Here is an 11,722-nt window from a genome sequence, read left to right as displayed (position 1 = left end):
TGTGCTATGGGGCAGGTCAGCCTGGATGATCTAATGGTCCCTCCTGGCCTTAGAATGTGAGAGTCTATCTTATGTGATGAGATGATGGATTTAGGGGGGACTAGGGGCATATCTAGACCTAGAGAAAACCTCTCCCTACCAAGGGGACAATCTCCATCTCTCCTACGTTCTCTATGGCTCCTGGTGAATAGCCGGGGGGTGGGAGAGAACAGTGTGGGTCAGACACATTTTTCTTTGGCTCTCGCGACCAGCCACAGCAGTGAAACACCATACAGGAGAGGGAAGAAGCTGTTGTAGGAGGCGCCCAGCAGCCAGAGTGCAGAGAAGCTCCTCATCTCCACCGCAGCCATGATGTATGCAATAATCAGCTGGGTCTGGACCCAGGTCAGGGCATGATACAGCACCTTGCTGTGCCAGGACTTTGCAAGTGAACGGAGAAAAGGGTGAATCCGGTAATCGGCCTCCACCATCACTGCCCAGCACAAGAAGCCAAACACTTGCCCTGGGTGAAGCCCGTGCCACCAGGCCGAGAAGGCAAAGGTGGCCAACAGGGGCTGGGCCGGGCTGCGCTGGAAGACGAGTCTCCTCAGCCACCAGGAAGTGCTCTTGTTCCAGGTCCTGGTGAAGAGGGCTATTCTGTTGGTGGTCTCCAAGGTCCATATGTCTGCATCAGAGAGGTCGCCACAGGCAGCCTCTGCACCGGTGGCGTGGCCAAGCTCCAGCCCAAAGCCTGCTGCACTGAGGAGAGCCTCGTCGAGCACCCACTGGGAGTAATAAGCCAGTCTGAAGAGCAGGGCGGAACGCCACATGACGTACACGCAGCCAAAGCCTGTGCAATCCGTCATGAGGGCCAGCGGGGCCACACAGCTCCTCACAGCTGTTCTCAGCAGGTGCAGAGCCAGAGCATGAAGGCATTTCTGGCCTGCAACTCTCAAGGGAGGTGTGGGGCATGAAGTGCATGAGCCCTGGATCTGGACCTGAAATCTCCGGAAGGAGCATAGCGGGCCTCCCAGCAGGGCAGGGAAAAAGAGCAGGTAGCTGCATAGAGGCAGCGCCCACAGCAGTGGCTGCCTCCCATTCCCCCACTCAGCTGCCATAGTCACCTTCCCTTCGTGGATATCCAGAGCCAGCGATGTGACCTTCTGCGTCTGCAGCATGAGAGACGAGAGGGCGATTGTCAACCTGCAAGGAGGAGAGAGAGCAAGCGGAGTGGCGGTGAGCGGGGTCCCGTAGTGCACGCCAGGGCTGGTGTTGCCCTGAATGGACACGTAGCGATTCTGCGTGTGAGGTCACGCTGTACGGAGGGCTCCTGAGAGTGACATGGCCTCCTCCACGCGGCATGACCTTGTGAAAGTGCTGGAACACAGTTCTGTTCCAGCCACTACTGCCAGGGGGCAGCTGCAGAATCAGCCCCTTCTGTGCTGGCTTGGATCGAGACACACTCTGGCTGCATGGGGCTGGACCTAGCCTGTATAAACATCAGGTCATAGCAGGCGGAGCTCTGCCTCAGCCTCCCTCTCTGTGCTGCAAACACAGTTTAATAAGCAGCCACTAACCACTGCCCTGCCCCTCCCATTTTCCTGCCTTACACAGCTGTACAGATGGCTGAGCCAACCCTGCTGCATGTCTGCAAAAACCAGTTGACGCCGTGAGCCACATATAGCACCAACCTCAATACCCACGCCACACACCCAGACCTTAAAGCCTCAGCATGCTTAGTGACTGCCTGGTTATTTGCAGTGGGCCTGCTCCACTTCCATCTGTTCCCCTGAACATGCTGGCACCATCCCTGCATCTTGCCAGGAGGAGCTGGCCGGACCCAGTGCACAGTCAAAGCGTGGGATGCCCAAGTGGGACAGCTGAGTCAGGACAGGGATGGGAGCAGACTGACATCCTGATGGACGAGAAGTGATTCCACCACCGTCAGTGCTGCCCTGGGTGGATGCTGAGCGCCCGGCCTGCCGAGCGAATGCTGGAAAGGTCATGAACATTTCACATCTGGAAAGGTACATGGAAAAGTAGGGGCCACCTGATTTTAGCTCTTAATGACTCTGGAAGGTGCTGAGCATGAGACAGAAAAGGCAAAAACCAGGCTGTTAAACTGTGGGGGGAATCTTCTCCCTAGAATGCTGAAGCAGACATAGGAAAGACAAGCTTTGTGAAATACGGTGACAGCTTGCTATAGCATTTCATGTGAAAAGACAGTGCATGGTGTTAAGAGACACGGACTGTCCTCAGGAGAGTGTGACTGCCTCTAGAGACCACACAGATTCTGCTCTCAGTTATGCCCATACAGCCCAGAAAAATCTGGATAAGTCTTGATGCAAAATCTGGCCCTGTTGGAGGAAACAGGCGGGCTTGTACATTGCTGCCTGATACCTGATGCATGGGGCTCCTTGCAGATAATGTTCTCTGTAGTGCAGGCCCAGGTGACAAAGAGTCTGCCAGGACATCTGGAGCACAAATGCCCACGTGTGGACCTGCGGTGGGCTGACAGAGTGGAAAATGGCCACGGAGCAGAAGGTGGGGATGAAGAGCAGCAGGGCGTACCATCCCATGGCAGCACATGCTAGAAGGCAGCCTCCCACCAGGAGCAAGACGTACCTAGAAGAAATCAGAGATGTTTGCAAAGGCTTTCTGAGGCCGCGGAGGTTCAGTGAGTTTGACGTTGCCCAGCACTAAGACAGCCTGCGGGTGAGGAGGGGCTCTCGATTCTCTCCTGGGGTGGCTTTGCCATCCCTTGTAGCTTCTTGCTTTTGTACAAATTGCCCCTCCCGCTGCCCTCCCTTGTCAGCACTGCTTCAGTGGTCTAACAGACTGTCCCTACCAGACAGCTCATGGCACTGCCTTCCTCTTGCTTCATTTCCAGACTCATCCCTCCACCAACCCCAAAGCAGACTTGGCCAAATGCTATGTTTTCTCCAGGCGTGCTCTCCCGCCTCCACCCAAGCCGTGATGGGTTCCCTCCTTGGATGCTCTTCAATGCCAGCAATAGCTGGTGATTCTCGGGGGTAAGTACATTTTGTCGCTAAATCTTTACAAACTCACCAGTGTAGCCTTGCTCTTTAGCCAGCCCTGCCACAACGTCATCCCTGGGCCAACGGAGGCTTAGTTCCCCATGCCAGTGCGGCTGTGTTTGACATCACCCATCTTGTCCACACACTCTTCTCTGAACCCCTGCCAAAGTCTTGGGTAGCAGGTGAGACATTCCCCACACTGCTGTGCTCAGTTCTTCCTGGCAGAGCTCGGCACTCACCCAGGGGCAGAGGGAAACCATCAGAGCACTTGAAGCTGTGCCTCCCTGGGCAATTTCCTAACCCTAACAGAGCACCATGCTGCTGATCATCACAAGCACGAAGGCGCTGAGCACTGCCAGCTCTCTGATCTCCAGGAACTCACCACTCACCAGCATTGTCTTACGCTTTTCTCTGCTTTAGCTGCCCATAGTTTCCTGTTCCTCCACTCGTTAGAGGCTGGGTACCTGTGCAGCCTAGATACACATCTAACCTGATTGCTGCTGTGACTGACAGGGTGGAGGATGCCACATTCTGTGAGCCAACCCTTTGGGCCTGTGGGAACTCTCCCAACCTTCCAATGAGACAGGTGCCACTTGTGAGTTTGCCCTGCTAGCCAGCCAGGCAGCTTTCCAGAGGACTGTAGTCCATGGTGGATACACAGTTAGGGCTCCGGTGAGGTCCTCTGATTTGAACTTTGTATGTGTTCTCTAGGCTGGCAAATCCTCAGTGGAGGCTTTGGCCCAAACTGTCCAACCTGGGCATCCAACCCAAAGTGATTTGATTCCTAAAAGTGCTGGTGAGTTGCAGTGCCCTCACATGCTGGTGGGAGAGGGGGTGCTTGACATCTCTGAAAATGTAGGCTGGTGCATTGAATCTAGCTGTGGCTTTCTGTTTGGTTCATTGTACTGTAACTCCTCACTTAAAGTCGTCCCAGTTAACGTTGTTTCGTGGTTACATTGCTGATCAGTTAGGGAACATGCTCATTTAAAGTTGCGCAATGCTCCCTTTTAATGTCGTTTGGCAGCCGCCTGCTTTGTCCACTGCTTGCAGGAAGAGCAGCCTGTTGCTGCTTGCTGGTGGGGGCTTGGAACTAGGGGAGACTGTCAGCCCCCCATCAACTCCCCCTATCAGCTCCCTGCCCCCCTATGCGGCAGCCACCCAGCAGGCTATCAATTGCCAGCAGTTCAGCTGTCCCTCCCCCCCGCTGCCATGTGCTGCTCCTGCCCTCTGCCTTGGAGCTGCTCCCAGAGACTCCTGCTTGCAGTGTGGGGGGGGGCAGCTAATGTCAGGGTGTCCCCCTTCCCCCTACTCCTCCTGCCCCCCGCTTACCCCTTCTCCATATAGAGCAGGGAGGGGACACAGAGGGAGAGAGACAGAGAGCTTGGGGCAGCAGCTGCTGTCTCAACTTCCTGATCCACTTAAAGTAAGTGGGTCAGCTTACTTAAAGGGGCACTGTGCGTCTCTCTCTCCTCCGACACACACAGGGTGTGTGTCTGTCTCTGTATGCTATGCTGTTTCCCCTCTCTGCATTGCTGCCTTGTGTGAGAGGCTACATTAATAACGTGTTAACTCTCAGGGCCTGCTCTAGGTTTTTTGCTGCCCCAAGCAAAAAAATTTTTGGCTGCCCCCCGCCCCACTTTTTTTTTTTATTTTACACGTTTGCACTTTGCAATTTTGTTTTGACTATTTAAAATTTTTTAAAAAATGAAAACAGAGAATTTGTAGTTAGTGAAATAAAACAATTTCCCACTAGTGTAATTTTAACATTTAATTTTAACAAAATCACAATTACAAACAATTTGGGTTCAACTATTCAGTAATGAAAAATGTTAGTGTCTTCCAATTTCTCATAAATTAGAAGAATTTATATGAACTGAATTTTTCTGTTCTTTACACTTGCGTTGTCTTTTAATAAGTCAGTGAAATCTAAATTTTTTGCAATAGTACTTTCAATTGAAATTAATTTGAGTCCTGACAAACGATTTTGAGACATGGTGGACCTCAAACAATTTTTAAGTAATTTCAGTTTTGAGAAACTGCGCTCACCAGAAGCCACTGATACTGTTAATGTTAAAAGACTGTGTAATGCTATAGCAGTGTTTGGAGTGAAAAAATCATTTCTTGCTATAAATTCTAATACTTTTAGAAGAGACGTTTTAGGACTTATTAGTTCAGATAAATCTATTAATTCATACAATTCTACTGAATCAATGTCAGCAGCATTATCAGTACTGAGCGTCAAATGTAGGTTTGCAGTGCTTCATGAGGTCGTCTTTGGAAAACTGATTTTTAATATTTCCAATATCATATAAAAATTCAAAAGTTTCACAATGACCATGCAACTGATAATCTTTCTTCAGTGGCAGTTATAGCTACATCCAAAATACAATAGAAACATTCAACTTTAAACCTTTTGTTTGGATCGAGAATAGGATCATCATGAGCCTCATAACAAAACTGTCTTGTTTTTTTCCGAGGACGAATGAATTGTTCAGGTGCAAACATCAGTTCAAAATCAAGATCCTCTGCTATTGTTGTTGCTTCTTTGACAGTTTCTTCAAATCCTCATCTGAACAGTATTTTTTAAATATTCCAGCGTTTTATTCAAAATCATCTTTGCCTCGGATATATCTATGGTTATGTTCTGCATAACTTAGCTCGTCAAATTAATTTGATTTAGAATATTATGCCAAATAACCATGCAACATGAAAATTGAAACTGCATCATCTTCTGAGCCAATGTTTCAGCTTCATGTTGAAATGAAGGATCATATGACAAGTCCTGGTTTATTTCATGTAGTGCATCGTAAATCTCTCCTGATGAATATCGGAATGGTCTAATAGCGTCTATGCTGCTTTCCCATCTAGTTTGACTTAGAGGTTTAAGTGTGAATTTTTGTTCAAGATGCTTCTTCAAGACTGCCTAACGGTGTGTGGAAGCACTAAAAAAGTTGTACATTGCTTGCACTGTGGTAAAATATGAAACGGCATCTTTAGATTTGGCAGCATCACTAACAACCAGACTGAGTGAATGCACATGGCAAGGAATGAAAAAAGCTCAATGGTTTAAATTCAGTATTCTTTGCTGTACATCCATATGTCATCCTCGCATATTTGAACCGTTATCATACCCTTGGCCGTGCATATTTTCTAAAGGTATTCCATAGTGTTCCAGTCTCTGTAGAATTACATCTGTGAGGGCTTTCCCAGTAGTTTCGTTCACTGGCATAAATTCTAGGAAGTGTTCACAAATTTTCACTTCTGCATTTTCATCAGTTTTCAGAAATCATAAAACTATTGACATTTGCTCGGTTTTACTCAGATCTTGAGTACAATCAACTGTAATTGAGTAATATTTGGCATGTTTCAAATTCGATAAAATTTCATTACGCACTCCATTAGAAATTAATTCTATTATCTCATTTTGTGTATTTTTACCCAAATAATGGGTGTGAATCTCTCCAACTTTCACTCATCGTACATGCTCAGCCATAACATTATCAAATTTTGCCAATAACTAAACTAATTTTAAGAAATTTCCATTGTTATTCTCATATAAAATATCTGAGGATCCAAGGAATGTAAGGCACTGTTCAGCTAGGAAATTAATGATTGCCAGAAAACGTTCCAACACAGCTTGCCAATGTAGAATTTCTGAATTTAATTGACGTTGCTGTACATCGATTTTTGTACCAGAATGTAATCTGTTTGACAGCTCAATCCAATTTGTCAATGAGCGTAAATTTTTTTTGATGTTTCATGTTCTTTCAAATGCTGATGCAAATTTTGCCAGTCATTAAAACCTGCAGTTGCCAGAAGAATGTCCAAGTTACAGAACAGTTTGCAGCAAAAACAAAAAACTACATCTTTGGTCTGTGAATACACTAACCATGAGCTATTAATTTGTTCCCCATTTTTCATTTTTTTTCTTCATACTGGATGGCATAAATAGATGATTCAGCTCATTAAATGGATAATCAAATGTAGGATCTAGTTTTGAAGGACCTTTTTTTTACAATAATCATTCACATTGCATCAGTAATTATTGTTGGCCATGTACTTGGATCCGATCCTATGTCAGTCTCTCCACCTTCCAATAATTGTTCTTCAGTTTTAGATTTGGATAACAGTTCTTCATTTCTGGACTCTTCAGCTGAAGTAGTAAATCTTTGGATAGATTGCGATTGTTCATCTTTATCAGTTAGCGAAGATAATCTTTGGTCAGATTGTTGTTCATCTTTATCAGTTGATAAAGATAATCTTTGGTTTGATTATTCATCAACTGATGAAGACCAATCACCTTCAATGCATTGCTTAGAGCTTTCTCCTTGATTGTTGACTTTTAAAACACTTTTTTGAAGTATGAGATAGTTTTCCTAATTCTTTTTGCCGTTTCTCCCTTTGTTGCTGGTAGGCAGCGCTGGAAAGTCATTTTAGTTTTTGTCCCGGCATGTTAGCCCTATAACCACTGGTACCGACATGAAACAGAAATTAGCACGAATGGCACTGATAGGGCAGCACAGTACATACACGTAATCGTGATTTGAGTGACCGTTATTTTTCACGTCACGTTCCTATTGCACTACTGTACTTGTCGTAGGTAAGGCGCTAGTCATTGGGGCGAGAGAGCTCCCCACGAGCTCGGATACACACTGGACCCAGCCCTGCTGGTGTTTTCCCAGCACTGAGGCTGCCCAGCTGGGAGCCCAAGGGGCATGCAATGGAGAGAGCTCTGGGGCTGGAGGACTCAAGGAGGAGGGGCTGGGCTTGCTGGACAGATGCTGCTGCTCTGCCAGGTTGCTCGCCCCCTGCAGGGGGGGAGGCAGAAGGAGACTCCAGGCACCGGTGCACTGTGCAGGCCCGCGGGAGAGCAGCAGGGACACACTCCCCACTTAGCCAGATCTCTGCTCCTTCGCACCCCAGTGGCAGAACAACAGGCTAGTTACCGCCCACTGGGGCAGTCAGGATCCAGCCCAGGATGCTGCCTCAGGTTTGAGCTGGGGCCCCAGTATTATGCCGTCCCAAGCACCTGCTTGTTTAGCTGGTGCCTAGAGCCGCCCTTGTTAAACCTTGAGGGCTCAGCCGAGTGCTAGTTCATCATTTAGTGGCAAGGCATTCCCTGGGAAATATCCTTCCCTCTTCCACCCTCTGACTTCACAACCTCACCCAAGCTTCAGAATCATCATAGCTGTGAACAGTATTCAATTGTTTGTTTAAAATGTATGCTATGGGTATATCTATATAATATATAGTTTTTTGTCTGGTGAAAAAAAATTCCCTGGAACCTAACCCCCCCCCATTTACATTAATTCTTTTGGGGAAATTGGATTCACTTAACACCATTTTGCTTAAAGTTGCATTTTTCAGGACCAAGGTTAAGTGAGGAGTTACTATATCACTTGACTGACCTGCAAGTCCCATTAACTCCAGAAGACCTGAGTGAACTTGGTGCACTAATTTCCTCTCCCCACTCTTTCCTCGGATTATAACCCGTGACTACTGCCTCCATGCCCAACTGCGGAGGTGAGGTTTTATAAATCACCTAACAGAAACACTAGTCCCTCTGCAAATCAGGGAGACTTGTGCTTCTGAGTCACTTAGGTGCCTTTGAAAATCCCACTTGAAGGTCACAGGTTCTTCACTGATTCCTTGGCACATGACCTGTGATTCAGATTCATATAATCTCTGCATCTTCAAGCCAGATCTGCTGTAGCTTGCAGGTCTTTAGGCATTTAATGATACTTTGTGATTCTCCAGGGCTGTTCATCTACGCATCTCAAAATACTTGACAAAGATTAATTACATGGGGTGAAACCGAGACACACAGAGGTTGTGACAAGGTCACAGTGTGACTCAGTTGTAATCATGAGTAGATACAGAGAGTTTTGATTCCCAGATCCTTGCTGTGCCCATCCCTCTTCCCTAGGAAAGAGGTTAGCAAAATTGCCTCACCTGTGAAACCTGCACTTAGACTAGAATCCACCACCAAAGCCCATGAGCATGGACTTAAAGCAAACATGAAAGCATACCTGGCATTTAGTGAGAGACACCCAGAGGTGCAGAGACAGTGAAAGGAAACGGCAAATGGAAACGCAACCAGCTGGTAGTAAGCTATAGGGTGCGGAGCAAGTGGACTTGCCCAATCCATTGAGTCTGCTTTTCCAGAGAGTTAATTCTGCAATGGTCTTCAGTTCCTGGGGCACCTGGATGAAGAACTGAAACTCGGGTCTTTCCCCCTTCCTTTTATATGTGGCAGGAAGGCGGGGTTAAAGCCAAACCCCAGATAAGCAGTGTAAATGTGTCTGTCAGACAGCAAAGCCAGCGTGCTAAGGAAACAAGGTTATCTGAACTGGGGGGCCTGGCACACCATGATACATGCAAGAAGAAAAGGAAAATATTCTCTCTGTTTTCGTAAATGCTATTTCTGCTAAGTACCTAAGCCCCAGGACCTGTGTTCACATGGAAAACATGCTGCTTCATATTTGGGCTGCTAAGTTCCTGAGCAACCTCCTGCTTTTCGATCTGAGGGAGCGTTACACGCAGAGATAAGCAAGCATTCTTTGCCAACATGCAGCTTAAATACCAAGCTATTGGAACACCTTGGCGATGGGTGAAATGACTTCAGCAATTATCTGACGACTAAAGCAGGGCAGTTGCGTTTGCTTTGTCTGTGTGTTCTGATACCCCGCCGCTGCAGCTGGATGGTGTCTCATTCAAGCTGTTGAAAGGGTATGGAGGAGCCAGTGGAAAGACAGCAAATGAGCTAGGCCTGCTGCCAAGGCTGCAGGAGGAGTTCAGAAGCAAGACAGAGACACGACAGCTCCTTGCATGCACCCCGAGATGCATCAGGCTCGGGTTTTCCCTTCCCATGATCTCAGGGTCATTCACAGCAGTCTTGGTTTAGTCCCTGGCCAGTTTACCTTCAATATGGTGTAGGTGTGTAACTTCAGGCTTTAAAACATTGGCCAAAATGTATAGCAGAGAGCTCCAAAATGTGCAGGCAAGAGCCACACACCCAGCAGCCATGGTGCAGACAGTTCTGGAGTTCTGCTCCCTATGAGAGCCGCCCTGAGAGCCCCTCACTCCAGGGAACGTCTGAGTCCTGGACATGCATTTAGCCAGCTGGCTTTGTTGCACGTAACAGAACTATATTGGATGTCTTGCTTCATCCGAATCCCTCAGCTCCCAGTGGTAGCGATGACTATGCCTTCAAAGGGGGTGAGGGGACATGCCAGTGGAACTGGCTGTTTCCAGCTTCCCTCGTCCAGGCCAGGCCTTTATTTCTATGGAGGATTCACAACACGCAGGGATGGCAGGTGAGAAATGAGAATATGGAACAGGAGCCTTCCCGTCTGTGAGGTCCCCAAAAGGCCATTTCAGGGCAATAAACGTGCCGGTGCTCCTATCCCTGCTGTGGTAACACAATTGCAGGACTGGGAATTTCAGGGCAACCGTCAGGCATTTCTGAAAGCTGGACCCTGCACCAACACTAACCCCAGGTGCACATATATATATAGGGTGACCAGACGTCCCAGTATTAGAGGCCTTGACTTATATAAGCACCTGTACCTCCTACTCTGAAAAGAGTGTCCCGATTCTTCACACTTTCTCTCTGGTCAACCTACAGCTGCAGTAAATTAAAGGTCCCTTTAACAGTGGTTACACATTCACCTACAGATCACTTTGTCCCCACGGAGGGGAGGTAACTGGCACTCAGCACTGCCCTGTGCTCCTCCCACAGTGGACTCAAAGGCTGGCAAACCAGGATATGCAGAGGAAAGACCCCCACAGATAAAAGTGGCTGTTCCAAGAGCAAACAAAACACAGACATCGGCAAAGGTGTCATAGCCGCGTGCCCTCTTTGAGCACTACACAGTCCCTCGGGCTGATTGGTGTCTTTCCCCTGCTGTCCAGCTGCAGCAACATGCATTCCCTGGGTCAGCAGTGCTGCAGAGGGGCCCAGCAGTGGTCCATTGCAGGAAATGAACCAGACAGGTGAGTGGGAGTCATGCTGGGCATAGACAATGGCAGGTGCTGTTAGGGAAGCAGGACCTGCGCTAGGGGTTTGAGCGCCCTAGGTGGACAGCAATTTCGCCACCCCACGTGCTGGTCCCGCAGCTCTGCTGGAGCTGCCGCAGTGGTGCCTATGGAGGGTCTGGTGCTCCGTGGCTCCGGTGGAGCTGCCGCAGTCGTGCCTGCGGGCGGTTGACCGGAGCCGCGTGAGCCGACCATCCGCAGGCACGACTGTGGCAACTCCTCCGGAGCCGCGGACCAGCAGACCCTCCGCAGGCACCACTGCAGCAGCTCCACCGGAGCTGCCTGCCGCCCCTTCCGGCAAAATGCCACCCACCAATTATTCTGGCGCCCAAGGCGATTGCCTAGGCTGCCTAAATGGTAGCGCCGGCCCTGTAGGGAAGGGTGATGTTATATGCCCAGAGTTAGCGCCACAACAGGATTTAGATGCCTAACTGCCTGATCTGCTATTGATTATGCCCAGTAGTGCAGGGATTAAGGCATTTGCCTGGGATGCAGCCAGGCATCTGATGTGCATAGGTTGGGAGGGATGACACCTTGGTACCTGAGGAACAGATTGGGGAAGTGGGACACCTGCAGACAAGTGATCCAGGATGGTGGGATAGACCCATAAGCCTGGACCAAGAAAATAGACTTGGGAATGCCTTCAGGATCTACAGAGTAGTACAGTT

At 48.5% G+C, this 11,722-nt stretch overlaps 1 protein-coding gene across 1 annotated transcript; it reads right to left on the bottom strand.

Moving 5' to 3' along the window:
- Positions 1 to 218: 218 nt before the first annotated feature.
- Positions 219 to 9,165, bottom strand: MBOAT4 (membrane bound O-acyltransferase domain containing 4). The gene is made up of 3 exons (XM_050945476.1): positions 9,047 to 9,165; positions 2,380 to 2,604; positions 219 to 1,182 (listed from the first exon to the last, which is right to left on the bottom strand). Exons 1-3 carry the CDS (start codon positions 9,163 to 9,165, stop codon positions 219 to 221), a joined length of 1,308 nt encoding a protein of 435 aa, XP_050801433.1.
- Between the last annotated feature and the right edge of the window lie 2,557 nt (positions 9,166 to 11,722).

Source organism: Gopherus flavomarginatus, chromosome 3 (genome assembly GCF_025201925.1).
Source record: "Gopherus flavomarginatus isolate rGopFla2 chromosome 3, rGopFla2.mat.asm, whole genome shotgun sequence".
Lineage (NCBI taxonomy): Eukaryota > Metazoa > Chordata > Testudines > Testudinidae > Gopherus > Gopherus flavomarginatus.
This window is presented reverse-complemented; position numbering and strand designations above follow the sequence as displayed.